The following is a 16,111-nucleotide window of genomic DNA, read 5'->3' on the forward strand; positions in this document are numbered from 1 at the left end:
AAAAGAAAGAAGGATAGGGTCACTAATCTAGTACTGAGTGGCTCTACATACGTACATCTCGCCCCTAACTTCAGACAGAACTTCTAACTCCTTGTGGTTGCTCTCAATTCTGAAATAATGAAACTCTAAACTTGTCTCAACCTACTATAAGTTGCATACAGATACAGAAAACAAATAAGAGAGTGGGACACCGAAACCGTGATTGTAATGTGACTTCTCATATATTGACCGAGATATTTTTTTTTCCCATGTACACTTGCCATTTTTCACATCTGAAGTTGAGAACGCATTTCCTAATTAAGGTCTAGAAGAGCAGCAATTTATTGGGAGAGTGGCATAATTTCAATTTCAATAGTAATAACAGGTAAAATGTCTCCATGACCTACATAACAAAACTATGCAGCAATATAGAGAATATGCATATAGGTGCCTTCATATACGTCGATTGTCTGATATATAAATTATCAAGTATCGAGAAACAAGAAACCCCATATTACAACAACACGTCCACATTCGTGTTGCACAAACATAGATGGTTGTGGAATACTAAAGATGATTATTTAGATTTATTGTTAGATATTCTAAACATGATATTGGTCCTGTGTTACAGGAAGGTGTCTACTGCACCTTCATCTCAGAACATCCGGAAGTCTTCTCAATTTCGGTCCATGCCCCAGGCGTTTTGGCTTTATATCCTATAAATAATTGAAATGTCATGCACTGGAGTTCAAAATTAAAATACTCATAATATTCAAAATGCCTAAGAATGAAGGGGATACTCTCAAGAGTCATAATCTGCCCATTATAACTAGAAGCCCCTTTAAAATAACTGAATAAGGGTGGACCAGATTGTGTGCAAACTATAGAAGGTTTTTTTTTTGCGGGAAACAATAGAAAGGTTAGCTACAATTTACCAAGAAAATAACCAGAAACTGGCAAATATTAATCACAAGTAGACAAAGTCGATATGTCCACGATGAAAATTCAATTTGTCTGTGTGCATTACTTTGCCCTTACTTCTCTGAGTTCTTCATGCAAACCTCTGGAAGTAGTATATACATACAGATATAATGATCTACCTCTACTTGACCTTAACTGTGACTGTTTGATCTAATCCAGATTGGTTTATAAGAAATAACTTCATGATGCAAACCATCAAACAAGTGCAACCAAGCTAACTCAGACAATTTAAGCAAGTGGAGAAAGAAACATGGATAGTCTATATACCTATATACTACCACTACATCTGCCTATTACTGATTAGACTCGCATTTTCAGGGAGTAACTGGGCACATATTTACAGTGCTTTTGGTTTAAACCTAGCAGTATCGATATTGATCTGATGTGATACATAAAACGTACACACATATCTCTGCTAGTTGTCAATGGGAACCACTTTTCGGTTTCTAAGCAAATGTCTTAAGCTAGATACAAGATCAAGACCAAAGGCATGAATCACAACCTTGTCGCTTTGTTCTTATTAAGAACATGAAAAAATGCACAGCAATAAATAAAATGCACATCATTTGAAATGTCCACAAAACAGTTTGTTGGGGCTATTGCAGGATACCTGGTCGAATATTGCTGTAGGGATCGCAAGTGTCGCCACTGCATTAGGGGCGTCTACTATTCCAGATATCCTACCCTCACATGGACAGCATGACAGTAAAAGATAGACCTGCATATAACCCAACATTAATACTGTATCTTTTTAAGATAATGTTCTTCTAACATGATACTTGCAGGATGACAGTAAACCTACTGCCTACCTGCTCCTTGGAGTACCCAAATCTGGAAAGATACTCAATGGCATTGAGAACTGCACGCTTGTATGCAACTGATGCATCAAGGAAATGCTGTTTCCCCGACTCATCTACACTGATGCCCTCAAAGACTAACCATTCTGAGAAACGTGGCTCCACTGGACCTATCTCAAAGATAGGATTCACATGAAGTGCTGTTGGACCAACAGGAGTCAAGTATTCCTTCATCCCACCTCTTATGATCTCACACCTGCACAAATGTGATGGTGAAATTAGTGGAATTTCAGAAGCATGGCACGAGAAGTAAATCACATGGACAGATTTTGTTATCTAACCAGCAAATTCAGCAACTCCTACAAAATTGTTGAACTGAGAGTTGCAATTTATTAGGTGTGATATGAGTTGCCAGTGTGGTTAGAAATAAGCTATGCACTAGCGGAGGAGTCTGATCCCACGAGTAATGCACTATGCCACAGAAGCATCAGCCTAAAACCATGAAGACGCGACACATTAAACCAGTGTAGTGAGCTATTGTAGGCCTTGTGGCATAGCGTAATACAGCTTGATCCAATGAATACATCTTCTATGCTCCTATCTCCATCTGTTTCTCTCTGCCCATCTGAATCTGACAAGTTTCAAGCAACCAGCTATGGAGATGCTTCCTTGTAATGTGTCAGCCTAGTTTCTTGATAAAGAATGGTGAAACCTAATGATGGGAAGTTCTCTCACATAATGGATCTGGGCTGTTGTGACTGGTTTCTTTTGGTCGACTCTTGGAGTAAGAGGTCCAGTAAACAACCATGAGATACCAGATGAATTTGAAAGCTAATAAATGTAACAAGTATTGAAAAGTGTAGACAAGGACAAAGGCAATTACTTTAGCTCAAGGAATCCACTCATTTCTATTGCTCCGCAAAATGACACTTCACCATCACCTTGGGAAAAGTGCATATCGCCAGTACTCAGATTTGCTCCGTCAACAAATACTGGTAGATAAACTTTGGAACCTCTGCTTAGATTCTTTATGTCACAATTCCCCCCATTCTCTCTTCCAGGAATAGTTCTTGCTGCTTCATTTGCAATTTTTTGCCATTCAGCAGTCCCTTCTTGAATCTGCAAACATTGTATGCATTGTCAACATACCTATATTTAGCCATATACATTTAAACAAAGTATCGATGAACATAGGACTTGAGATTTCAGATTGCTAGTTTTACGAACCTGACAAGTGAATCTGATTTTTTTCCTGGCTGGCAATTTATATTTTGGGAGTATAATATGCTCAGTCTACCTATGTGGTGGCGATATTCTTGGTGAGATCGTTCCTATATACACTCCTGCTGTATGGAAGCTTACAGTACCTACATGAATCAACATTTCCTTCTGGCTCATGGTTAACGACATGCGTCAGGTCAATGACATCAATTATGAACTTTTTCCGACTTGTTCTTTGACTGTGTGGTTGTTAGCCAGACCTGGCCTGCCACCTATTTAATGTTTATTAGAGATTGTCTCATGTAACTTGGCTGTATTGTGAAGTTTATGGAAGCTAAGGAATGATATGTGTTTCCAGGGGTGTTGAGGAGCATGCTGCATGGACAAACTCGATGCAGTGAAGGAAACTTCTATGCAACGATACACAATCTCAGCTGATAGAGCACTGCATTTTGCTGCTGAAGAAGTGAGGTGAACAAATGAGGATCGCCTGGAGGGATCGAATGGCGTGCTAATGATGATTCAGATTCCAGGTGATAAAGTTGACTGTTTTGACCTACGCGCTGTGGTCATCTCTGTTCACCGTCCGACAAAAACGTTTATGAGTATAAAACACTATGTTATTTTCCAAGTGGTGTCTGTACACCTTAAACTTCAATGAAGCGCAGATAAATGTGTCTGTCCCTGAGGTCCTTCACATTGTAAAATTAATGCCGATTTCATTATGCAAGGAAGGAGGAAGGCCCCTGTTTTTAACACAGATAGCTTATATCTCCTAGATTAATATCTGCCTGTAAAACAGTTGTACTGGAATTCTGAGCCACATAAGAAGATTAACTACTAATTATAAGTACTGCAGTTAAAGGAACCATTCATGAGGCAGCACATCGTACCTTTCCAAGTAAGCAGTTATCAGAGGTTGGTAAGTTAGCAAGGGGTCTCTGATGTAGAACTTCGCACAGTTTCAGAGACTCGTGACCTGTCTCAATCAATTTTCTTTCCCTTTCGTTCCATATATTAAGAAGCTCAACTGATGGTGCAGTTCCCACTATACCAGGATGAGTTAATCCCGGAAACCGAACACCTGGTATGCAGAAATGGGACTACTGAACGATCTAAAGCTGAAACGCTTCATTCACACAAGAACTTTTACCTGGTATCTGAGGGGAGTATGCATAAATTCCTTCAAAATACCAAATGGCTTTTCTTGCACTTGGAAAGTGGTCGGTTAAGAACCCGCCTCCATTCTCCCTTTCGAATATTCCGGTATAACCCCACTCGTCACCAGGGAGCGGACCGAGGTTGCAGATCTCTACCGCAAGAAGATCACCAGGTGAAGCTGGAACCCCTTCAGCATCAACTATTCTAAGGGGGCCACTGAGATAATGAGTCTGTAGAAAACCCATATTCAGTTTGGCACAAGACTTGCTTTTGATGAGAAATACTACAATGAAGCGCACATCAAACAACATCTCTTCCATAAAAAAATTGCATACTTACAATTTTGAGGTCCAGAAATTTGATATCATCTGCAGAGTCATCATCTCTAACCCGTCCTCCAGTCCAATCGACCATCTCAACACGGAATAATTCCCCTTCAGTTACATCAGCAACAGGAGGGATATCCGGATGCCAGCGGTTATGGAGACGAACCTTCTGCTCCCATGGCTTCTTCTTCACATCTATGGGCACCACAAGTCTGGGAGTCAGGGGAGCCATGTTTTGTTATGTACCTTCAGAGCTTCATCCTTTTGTAAGCTCTGTGCAGCTTTATACTGGCAACATATCTACTTTTATGAGTCACACTGGAGTCTGGAGCCAAACGAGCAAAGACAGAAAAATCCAGGGAAGACAATATTTTAGATATGCATCCACTTCGAAAGCACACTGAAACATGGTGGTGTTTCCAAGGATTGGATACATCTTTTACCTAGCAATAATAGAGTGCTCAGAAGTGATTGATAACTGGGTCACCATCAAGTAACAGTTTTCCTGCTGGTCCCTCAAATTTCTATAGGCCACTCAGAGCTAAGAAAATGAGATATTTTCTTGTCCAAAGCGGTACCAACCAACTTGTGTTGTCGTATTCATTTGTATTTTTCACAGGCTGCGTCATGGATGACTTATGCTACTGAGGATGCACATAGTTAGCTTTTATGGCAGTATTAAAATATTAACTCAAGATGCTCTTAATTAGGTATATATTAATTGTGTCTCCTTCTGCACCAAATCTAGTTTACTAGTACTCCTTCAGTTCAGAATAAATGACATTTCGGAAATCCACATGGTCTTCAAGATGTAACTTTGACCACTAATTTCCACAATATGTATAAAACCAAGAAAATAATAACAATTTGGAAACCTTTTTTAAGACAAATATGTAGATACGATTTTTCAGGTTTTCAGTCTAAACATTTAAAATGGTATTGTGTTATGGCCGGTTTAGCTAGGCCCACCGGGCATCTTAGCCCACAAGTTATCTTAGGTTAATTCTTATGCAAGTTATCTTAGGTTAATTCTTATGCAAGTTATCTAGGTTATAAATATAGGCTGTAAGACTTTTTTTGGAATTAAGCAATAAGAATATTATCTCTATTGCCCGGCTCCCAGAGGAGCCGGAACCCTAGCCGCCCTCTGCCCTTGCGCCGCTGCCGCCACCCTCCTCTCTCGCGACGGCGCCCAACCGCCGGCGCGGCCACTCATCGCCTCGCCCAGCCCCCTCCTTCCCTTACTGCTTACGTCCCAGGCCTGGTAGGGTACAAGTTCCAGGTACCCGGGTTTCGACCATGTCCTCGCCGCCACCAAACCCGCTGCCACCACCAGCACCGCCGCCGCTGCCTGCCAACGCCCCCTGCCTCTTGCGCTGCCGCCGCCATCTTCCTCTTCCGCGACGGCACCCAACCGCCGGCGCGGCCGCTCATCGCCACGCCCAGCTCCCTCCTTCCCCTACTGCCTACGGCCAAGACCGTCCCGCAGCAGTTTACGCTGGAGGCCATGGCCGGCGTGCTCAACGACCTAGTCGTCGCGGTCCAGGGCATCCGCCTCTACTTGGCTAGCCCGTACGGGCCGCCCCCGCCGCTCCACCCGGCCGTGCCCGCGAGACAGCCGGCACTGCCATGGTACTCCGTTCCCGCGGCCATCACCGGGGGATACCCGGCGCTCCCATCACCGACGGCTTCGACGCCACCTTGGCCCCAGTGGCCGACGCCGGCACTCGCGGCGCCACCCGCCGCCCAGGGCCCGCAGTGGTCGGCCTGGACCGCGCCGTTCCCCGCCGCGTCGTCCCTCCTGGCGGCCACCGTGCAGGTGCCACCACCGCCCCCGCCCAACCCTAGCCTGGGCCGGTCCGCGCCGAGCGGACTCCCGATCCAGGAGGTCCGTTTTCCGTCGTCACCGTCTCCGCTTCCAGGCTGGCTCCACGGGACGTCCCCTCCGCCGGCTTACACGGAGGCCCGGCCGCCGTCGGGTTCCCAGTTGCAGCCCGAGGCGTCGGGCGCCACAGGAAACTACACCGGCCTTCCCACCATGGACCGAGCACCGTCATCAGCCCTCCGCACCGCCGAGGCAGTGGGCCATGGCGCGCCACACCAGCAGCCGCCCCGGTTCGCGAAGATCAACTTCGCCACTTACGACGGTTCGGACGACCCGCTTAACTGGCTCAACCAGTGTGACCAGTTCTTCCGCGGACAGCGCACGCCCGCGTCGGAGCGCACTTGGGTGGCTTCCTACCATCTCCGCGGGGCCGCCCAGACATGGTACTACGCCCTCGAGCAGGATGAGGACTGCATGCCCCCGTGGGATCGTTTCCGCGAGCTCTGCCTCCTCCGCTTTGGGCCCCCGGTTCGCGGGAGCCGCCTGGCGGAGCTCGGCCGCCTTCCCTTCACCTCCACGGTGCAGGACTACGCCGACCGTTTCCAGGCCCTGGCATGCCATGCGTCGGGTGTGACGGTGCAGCAGCGGGCCGACCTCTTTGTCGGTGGCCTTCCGGATCACATCCGCGTGGACGTGGAGCTTCGGGGACCCCAGGATCTCCAGTCGGCCATGTATTACGGCCATGTATTACGCCCGCGCGTTCGAGCGCCGCGCGGTGGCCATCCAGCAGGAATCACCATTCCGGACCGCTAGGTCGCGACCCAGGCCGGATTCCGCGCAGGGTCGGACTGCGCAAGCTTCTGCGGCACCCCTCGCCGCGACCGCGGGACGCCCGTTCCGCCGGCTCACCCCAGCCGAGCTCCTCGAACGTCGCCGCCAAGGGTTGTGCTTCAACTACGACGAGCCCTACACGCCCGGCCATGCCTGCCCGCGACTCTTCTACCTGGAGGTTGCAGACTACATTCCGGAGAACGCCGTCGCTGCTGACCTGGCCGCCCCAGCTGTCGAGAAGGTGTTGGACGCTGGCTGATCGCCTCGAGGAGTTCCGCAAGCGCTTCCCCACCTTACAGCTCGAGGACGAGCTGTTTGTGCAGGCGGGGAGAAGTGTTATGGCCGGTTTAGCTAGGCCCACCGGGCATCTTAGCCCACAAGTTATCTTAGGTTAATTCTTATGCAAGTTATCTTAGGTTAATTCTTATGCAAGTTATCTAGGTTATAAATATAGGCTGTAAGACTCTTTTTGGAATTAAGCAATAAGAATATTATCTCTATTGCCCGGCTCCCAGAGGAGCCGGAACCCTAGCCGCCCTCTGCCCTTGCGCCGCTGCCGCCACCATCCTCTCCCGCGACGGCGCCCAACCGCCGGCGCGGCCGCTCATCGCCTCGCCCAGCCCCCTCCTTCCCTTACTGCTTACGTCCCAGGCCTGGTAGGGTACAAGTTCCTACCATATTGCCAGTCAAATTTTTATTAGTTTGACTGAAGAAATAGTCAATTAGAAATGCATTTGTTGAAAAAAGCAAAACTCTATAACTAATAATGGCATTAAGTTACAACAATGCTCATTTTTGTTAAGAGTGGCGAACAGCCTTGTAAACCTCAATATTACAAGAGCCAAGGATGCAAATGTATTATTTTTACAACAAAAGTCCATTGCACAATTCAGATCGACAGTTCAAAGTTCGTGCTCCTTCTTTTTTCGTGCAAGGGCCATAGCCTGCAGGCAGTGGCGAAGCCAATGTATAGGCTGTGTAGTCAAATGACTACACGGCTTTGTGGAAAAAGTATCATATATAAGCACAAATCATGCAAAAAATAATACAAAATTTGTAGAAATACATATATCTTGACCACACAAGATTGACTTGACTACACATGATTAAAATCCTGGCACCGCCACTGCCTGCAGGAGGTGTGTTTCCGAGAAAACTCAGAACTAAAGGATTTGTGAAATAAGAGTTAAAGGCTTATCTTCTTTCCCTGAATATTAGCATTTCTTTATTATGGATGACTATATGCACACTATCAGCAGTAACTAACAATGTTGTAGCTTAACAAACCTTTTCACATCAAACCAAGCATGTGTGCCCCAAGCAATTCTAGTCTCACTGGCACCAATTCAACAATGATTTAGGAGACCCAGCCGCATGTTTCTCAAATTCCTGCTCCCAAATCGATGTCCATGGTCTCAAGTTCTCGTCCTCGCAACTTGGAGTGATAAGCAAGTTCTTGCTTCTCTAAATGTGCATCAATCCACCCTCCAATGTTCCTCATGAAACACATATAATTCATCAGTAATACGTTTCTTTGGCCTGTGTTACCGCACAAAAGATCCTTGGATCGGAAACATTGGCTTCGTGCTGCCAGATTTCGGTAACAACAGCCTGTCTCCTAACATCCTTAGGCTCCAGCCTGCATCCTTCCTCAATCCTTTCTTCTTCATCCACTGCAAGATCTCCTCAGCCTCCTGCCACCTCCCTGTCTCAGCATATAAATTTGCTAACAGCACATAATGTGAAGCATTATCAGGCTCTAACTCCACCAACCTTGTCATCACATGCTCACTCAATCGTGAGTCACCATGAGCCTTGCAACCCCGCAACAGTAAGCCCCAGATGACTGCATTTGGCTGTGACATTGTCTCAACAACACTAACAGCATCATCCAGGTGTCCAGAGCGACTAAGAAGATCAACCAAGCACCCGAAGTGCTTGATTCCAGGTTGAAACCCATACTTTCCTTGTATGATCAAATTAAATATTTTCCTCCCAATGTCAACAAACCCGGCATGGGCACATGCACAAAGAACAGAAATGAGCGTCACTGCATCTGGCCGGACACCATCAGCCTCCATCCTATAGAACCACTGAAGTGCCATTGTGCCATCCTGTGCAAGAGCAAGCGCTCCAATGATAGAGTTCCAGGTATATACATTCCTCTCGGCCATTTCCGAGAATACACGAACCCCGTCGACCACATGTCCACACTTCCCATACATATCAACGAGTGCAGTGCCTAATATAACGTCCAGCTCCCATCCCTGCTTCTGCACGTACTCATGGATCCAAGTGCCAGTGTCGATGGCACCATGAGCCGCACATGCGCCAAGCGCGGCGACCATGGTGACACGGTTGGGGGCAACAGAAGCAGACAGCATCCGCCGGAATGTGGCCAGGGCGTTGAAGCTGCGGCCGCGATTCTTGTATGAGGTGATCATGGTGGTCCACGCGACAACGTCCGGGTGGGCCATTTCGTCGAACAGCTGCTCGGCATGGGCCGGGCATGGGTCGCAGGCGGCGTAACGCGCGAGAAGGGCGTTGCGGACGTGGAGGTCGCGTGAGAAGCCGGACTTGGCCACCTGAGAATGCACGGCCCTCAGGTCGCTGAGGGAGGAAAGGGAGGTGAGAAGAAGCGGGAAGGTGTAGCGGTTGGGGCGGCCGCCGAGGCAGAGGAAGCGGCGGAAGAGCGGGAGCGGGGAGCAGTCGGGCGCAGGGTGGAGGGAGCGGAGGATGGAGTTGAACAGGAAGACGTGGGGGCGGGAGAGGGAGACGAAGAGGGAGAGCGCGGGGGCGAGGTGGCGGAGGCGGCCGCAGGCGAGGAAGAAGGCGGAGACGACGGTGGTGGAGCGTAGGAGGGCGGGTTCGCGGAGGATGGCGCCGCGGAGGGGCGCGAGCGCGGTGGAGGAGGTGCAGGTGTTGATCGCGTGCAGCGTGCGCGTGACGGCGGGAGCCGGCGGCGCGGAGGACGGGCGGAGCGGCGGCGGCAGGCGGGCGGTCATAACGGCGGGGTGCGCGGTGGTTTTTCCGCCTCGCACGTCCGAACTGAAATCCCGGCCCTTGGGGTCAAACCTGGTCAGACAGGGGACATCCTATACCGCGACCTGCGCGCTGGGAAAAGAAAAGAAAGAGAGCAACCAGTTAACGTGCGAAATCCTCAAAAAAAAACGTGCGAGAGCCTTCTAACGATCAGCGCGCCCACCTGTCGCGTTCGGGACGCTCTTTTCAGATTTTTTTTATTTTTTCAGCGTTTTCGGCTTTTTAAATGGTTCTTTTCTGACTTTTTTTTGTTTTGGTTTTTCACCGGTCTTCCTTAGCTTTTCAATAAAAAAATCAAAAAAATGGCGTAAAAAAACGTGTTTTTCTACTTTCGTAAGAGGCACGGTTTGCTTTCGCGAGAGTCACGGCCGTGCCTCTCGGAAACGAAAAAAACACGTTATTTGTTTTTTTTAGGGAGTCACGGTTTTGCTTCCGCGAGAGGCACAGTTGTGCTTTAGCGAGAGTCACAACCGTGTATCCTGGAAATAGAAAAAAAAACATGTTTTCTGTTTTTCTCCTTTCGCGAGAGTCATGGTTTTGCTTCCGCGAGTGGCACGGTTGTGCTTTCGCGAGAGTCACGGTCGTGCCTCCCGGAAACGGAAAAAACATATTTTTTTATTTTATGTTTCTTTCGCGAGAGTTACGGTTTTACTTCCGCGAGAGGCACGGTTGTGTTTTAGCGAGAGGCACGGCCGTGCCTCTCGAAAATTGATTATGTTTTCTTTTTCTTTCGCGAGAATCACGGTTTTGCTTTCGCGAGAGGCACGGTTGTGTTTTCGCGAGAGTCGCGGTCGTGCCTCCTCGAAAACGAAAAAAACGTGTATTTTCCTTCCACGAGAATCATATTTTTGCTTCCATGAGAGGCACGATTGTGATTTCGTGAGAGGCACGGACGTGCCTCTTTCTGAAAGGGAAAAAATCATGCTCTCTGTTCAGTTTTTTCGTCCGGTTTTTTTGTGAAAAAAAAATTGTCAAAACTTATCAACATGGGATCTAACTTTGAAGATCTCGACGTGAAGAATCCAATGGTGAAAGCGGTTCGATATTTGGACACACGGTTTAAGAGATAAAACGTTTTGAATAAACGAATCTACGAAAAAAGGGAAAACTCTCATGTTGCGACAAGTGGCCCACGAGTACTCCTCAACTAGTGATTTTGAAAGAAGGCATCACGCACTCCCTCGCTCCCCACGCACAGTCTTGGGGCGGCCCAGGTGCGGGGCGGGGCTCCCCTGTTTTTTATTTTTGTTTCTTTCGCGAGAGAAAAAAAATAGAAAACATGTTTTTTTTCGTTTCCGAGAGGCACGGCCATGACTCTCGCAAAAGCACAATCCCGTGCCTTTTGGAAACGGAAAAAACACGTTATCTGTTTTTTCCTTTCGCGAGAGTCACCGTTTTGCTTTCGCGAGCGGCACAGTTGTGCTTTAGCGAGAGTCACGGCCGTGTCTCTCGGAAACGGAAAAAAATGTGTTTTCTATTTATTATTTCTTTCGCGAGTCACGGTTTTGCTTCTGCGAGAGTCATGGTTGTGCTTTCGCGAGAGTCGCGGCCGTGCGTCTTGGAAACGAAAAAAAAACATATTTTTTTTCGCGAGAGTCACAGTTTTGCTTCCGCGAGAGGCACGGTTGTGCTTTAGCGAGAGTCATGGTCGTGCCTCTCGGAAACGAATTATGTTTTATTTTTCTTTCGCGAGAATTACGATTTTGCTTTCGCGAGAGACATGGTTGTGTTTTCGCGAGAGTCACGGCTGTGCTTCCTCGAAAACGGAAGAAAACGTGTGTGTGTTTTTCCATCCGTGAGAGACACGGTTTTGCTTCCGCGAGAGGCACGATTGTGATTTCGTGAGAGGCACGGACGTGCCTCTTTCTGAAAAGGAAAAAACCATGCTCCCTATTCGGTTTTTTCGTCCGGGTTTTTTTGTGAAAAAAAGTTCATTAAAACCTATCAACATGGAATCTAATTTTGAAGATCTCGACGCGAGGAATCCAACAATGAAAGCGGTTCGAGATTTGGACACACGATTTAAGAGATAAAACATTTTGAATAAACGGATCTACGAAAAAAGAGAAAACTCTCAGGTTGCGACAAGTGGCACACGAGTACTCCTCAACTAATGATTTCTCCATAAAAAAAACTAGTGATTTCGAAAGAAGGCAGCGCGCACCCCTTGCTCCCCACGCGCAATCTTGGGGCGGCCCGGGTGCGGGGCGGGGCTCCCCTGTTTTTTATTTTTGTTTCTTTCTGTTTTCTTTTGCTTCTTTATAAGTGTTCTGGTTTTTGGAAAACATTTAAAATTTCAAAAAAATGTTACCAAATTCATAAAAATGCTCATAACTTCTTAAAAAATGAAAAAAAAAATAATTTTGATGAACAAAATCTAAATTTTTGTTGAAGATTTTTTGTATTAGATAAAAAAATGTAAATTCAATGAATATTTTCTTGAATTTGATGAACAAATTTTGAATTCAAGAACTTATTTGAATATGATGAACATGTTTTAAAAATTCATGAACATTTTTTAATATGGCGAACATTTCTTGAATTCGGTTTTGATTTTCCAAATATGTTCACCTATTTGAAAAATGTTCGAACTTCGAGAAATGTTTCACCAATTTAAAAATGATCCTGGATTTAAAACAATCGCCAATTTAAAGAAAAATCCCATATTTCAGAAACAATCGTGAATTTGGAAAGAAAATATGACAAAAATGAAAATGAAAATATAATAGGAAAAAAAGAAAAAAGAAAAGGAGACAAAAAATCAAAGGAAAAGCAAGGAATAAATAAAGAATACCGGTTTGGGAAGGTTGAACCTTCCCAAAACGCACGGTCGCTATCGGACGACCTATGCGCCAAATAGGATCCCGTGTTAGACAGCCCGGCATGGCCTGGCCTGGGCTAAACGTGTCAGGCACGACACTATGCCTGCTTGCGTGACCCCTATAGTAAATGGGTCAGGCCACGTATTATTCAGCCTATTAGGTTGTTTTAGGCCTATATTCGGCCGAGTTTTGTTACGAAAATTAACATAAGAGATTAGTTGGTAGCTTTTGATAATAGTACATGAAATAATGCTTCATTGCAATAGTTTTACTTCTTGCATATTCATCCACGAGGGTAGAAACTTTAACTATGAGGCTCATAATTTTGTCAAGTTGCTTGTAATTTAGATGTAGGTTGTCATGTTTGGTTGGGCGTTCCTCACGACCCAAACCGTGTACCTATGTCCCTGGTGTTTGAATGAATAAAGATGGCCAGATTTTCTCAAAAAAAAAAGTTAACAACTTTTGATTAGAGGGGGGGGGGTCCACCCTGAAAATCGGGGGGGGGGGGGGGGAGGGAGGGAGGGTGATTGGTGAGAGGAATACACGTACATAAGTTTTTTCGTAGGTGTAGGATTTTCAATATTCAGACTACTGGGCTACACAAAATAATAAATGGGTCGTGTTGTGCCGGCACACGGGCCTGGCCTCGCAACCCAGGCACGGCTCAAGGCATGCCTTGTATTGGCATAGCCCATTTATAACCATGATAGGCGAGGCTTGTGGCGGGTCGAGCACGTGGCCCACGACCCATGTGGACAACTTTGCTTTGGGTACGACGGAATAGTGCTACCATCTACGTGAGTTGCAATGCTATCAGTGCAATAGTTGAACTATCAATTCACAAAATTTCAATACATTCAAATTCAAAGGTGGCTAGTATTAGCTAATTCAAAAACTAGTACTATTTACAGCACAATTTGTCTTTTGTCTTCAACTGTGAATTGAACTTTTATTTTTGTCTTTATTTATTTGTGATAGATAAATGTTGTCTCTCAAGAATCTCCAAGAAATATTTGATTTGGTGTAGGAGTATGAGAGGGAACCTTTCTCAGATCTAGGGTTGTGTTTTATGTGTTGATCAAGGGATATTTATAGCTAGATGGAAACTAGTTGTTTTAGTGCAGAAAATAGACGGCTGGACATTTTGGCAAAAAAACTGCTCGGACAATCTGGTCGTTGCAGACTAAGGCATGGCCTAGTGGCGGAAAGGGACTGATGCCTTCTCACCCACCCATGTTCAAGACACGATACTTGCAATTTGGATTTGTTGCACCAATTATACTGTAGTGTCAAAAAAAAAATTTGGACGTTGAAGTTAGGCTAACTTAGGACTCATTTAAGTATGGGACTTGGTTAGGCTTTTTGGCATTGAACTTTAGGTAGGAATGAAATGTTGTGATGATTCTAGGAAATTTACCTCTCCCCACCTGAACCTTCTATGTAAGGTTGTACAACTAACACCCAAAGACCTAGAAAGAAAAAGAGACGATGGGGAAAATAGCACAGTGAAAAGGATGGAGGCGCTCGATGGCTCTGGCGACCCGGCGGCTCCACCGCCGCCCCAGCCCCCGTCCCCTTCCTCGAGCGCGGACCGCCCGCTGGCGCTCCCCTCGCCTGCCCCACCGTCGACCCCCCCCCCCCCCCGGTTGGCCCGTCCCGCATGATCTGGGCGGACCTCGCCGAGGCCGACGATGTCACCGCGGGGTGCCCCGTGGTGTGCCGGGATCGCGTTCCCCCCAAGGCCCCGGTCCGATTGCCTCGACTCGACTCTGCCGGTGGCCTTACTCCCAGGGGTGGGAGTTCGGCCGCCCGCGGGGTTGACCGGCGCCGCTACTGGCCTTCGGGTTCGGCTTTGCCCGCGGTGAAAGGTGCCTCCTTGGGGTCGGGGGCTGATACGTCCATTTTGCATCATGCTTTTATATCAATATTTATTGCATTATGGGTTGTTATTACACATTATATCTCAATACTTATGGCTATTCTCTCTTAATTTACAAGGTTTACCATGAAGAGGGGGAATGCCGGCAGCTGGAATTCTGGCTGGAAAAGGAGCAAACGTTGGAAACCTATTCTGCACAACTCCCAAAGACCTGAGGCTCCACGAAACAACTTTTTGGATTTATTAAGAAATTATGAGCAAAAGAAATAGGCCAGGGGGCCCACACCCTGTCCAGGAGACACGGGGGCGCCCCCCCCCCCCTAGGGCGCGCCCCCTATCTCCTGGGCCCCCTAGTGGGCTTTCGGCGGTCATCTTCTGCTATATGAAGGGTTTTGTCCTGGAAAAATTCGTGGGCAAGCTTACGGGACGAAACTCCGCCGCCACGAGGCGGAACCTTGGCGGAATCAATCTAGGGCTTTGGCGGAGCTGTTCTTCCGGGGACACTTCCCTCCGGGAGGGGGAAATCATCACCAACGTCATCACCAATGATCCTCTCATCGGGAGGGGGTCAATCTCCATCAACATCTTCACTAGCACCATCTCATCTCAAAACCCTAGTTCATCTCTTGTATCTAATCTTGTATCAAAACCACAAATTGGTACTTGTGGGTTGCTAGTAGTGTTGATTACTCCTTGTAGTTGATACTAATTGGTTTACTTGGTGGAAGATCATATGTTCAGATCCTTCATGCATATTATTACACCTCTGATTATGAACATGAATATGCTTTGTGAGTAGTTACGTTTGTTCCTGAGGACATGGGTGAAGTCTTGCTATTAGTAGTCATGTGAATTTGGTATTCGTTCGATATTTTGATGAGATGTATGTTGTCTCTCCTCTAGTGGTGTTATGTGAACGTCGACTACATGACACTTCACCATTATTTGGGCCTAGAGGAAGGCATAGGAAAGTAATAAGTAGATGATGGGTTGCTAGAGTGACAGAAGTTTAAACCCTAGTTTATGCGTTGCTTCGTTAGGGGTTGATATGGACCCATATGTTTAATGTTGTGGTTAGGTTTACCTTAATACTCCTTTTTGTAGTTGCGGATGCTTGCAATAGGGGTTAATCATAAGTGGGATGTTTGTCCATGTTAGGGGAGTACCCAAGTGCCGGTCCACCCACATATCAAATTATCAAAGTACCGAACGCGAACCATATGAACGTGATGAAAACTAGCTTG

At 46.7% G+C, this 16,111-nt stretch overlaps 2 protein-coding genes across 2 annotated transcripts; both read right to left on the minus strand.

Moving 5' to 3' along the window:
• Positions 1 to 437: 437 nt before the first annotated feature.
• LOC123070884 (formamidase) lies at positions 438 to 4,840 on the minus strand. The gene is made up of 7 exons (XM_044494266.1): positions 4,479 to 4,840; positions 4,132 to 4,369; positions 3,872 to 4,062; positions 2,641 to 2,876; positions 1,770 to 2,013; positions 1,571 to 1,678; positions 438 to 695 (listed from the first exon to the last, which is right to left on the minus strand). The coding sequence occupies exons 1-7, from the start codon at positions 4,695 to 4,697 to the stop codon at positions 630 to 632; spliced, it is 1,302 nt and encodes a 433-aa protein (XP_044350201.1). The 5' UTR covers positions 4,698 to 4,840; the 3' UTR covers positions 438 to 629.
• A 72-nt stretch (positions 4,841 to 4,912) lies between these two features.
• LOC123070883 (pentatricopeptide repeat-containing protein At5g56310-like) lies at positions 4,913 to 10,211 on the minus strand. Its single transcript, XM_044494265.1, has one exon. The coding sequence runs from the start codon at positions 10,124 to 10,126 to the stop codon at positions 8,666 to 8,668; it is 1,461 nt and encodes a 486-aa protein (XP_044350200.1). The 5' UTR covers positions 10,127 to 10,211; the 3' UTR covers positions 4,913 to 8,665.
• Positions 10,212 to 16,111: the final 5,900 nt, after the last annotated feature.

This window comes from Triticum aestivum, chromosome 3B (assembly GCF_018294505.1).
Source record: "Triticum aestivum cultivar Chinese Spring chromosome 3B, IWGSC CS RefSeq v2.1, whole genome shotgun sequence".
Taxonomy (NCBI): Eukaryota; Viridiplantae; Streptophyta; class Magnoliopsida; order Poales; family Poaceae; genus Triticum; species Triticum aestivum.

Coding starts and splice junctions, on each gene's coding strand:
- LOC123070884 (XM_044494266.1), bottom strand. CDS start 4,697: ATGGCTCCCCTGACTCCCAGACTTGTGGTGCCCATAGATGTGAAGAAG. Junction 2,014..2,640: donor AGTGGATTCCTTGAGCTAAA/GTAATTGCCTTT, acceptor ACATTTGTGCAG/GTGTGAGATCATAAGAGGTG. Junction 1,679..1,769: donor TTGGGTACTCCAAGGAGCAG/GTAGGCAGTAGG, acceptor GGTTATATGCAG/GTCTATCTTTTACTGTCATG.
- LOC123070883 (XM_044494265.1), bottom strand. CDS start 10,126: ATGACCGCCCGCCTGCCGCCGCCGCTCCGCCCGTCCTCCGCGCCGCCG.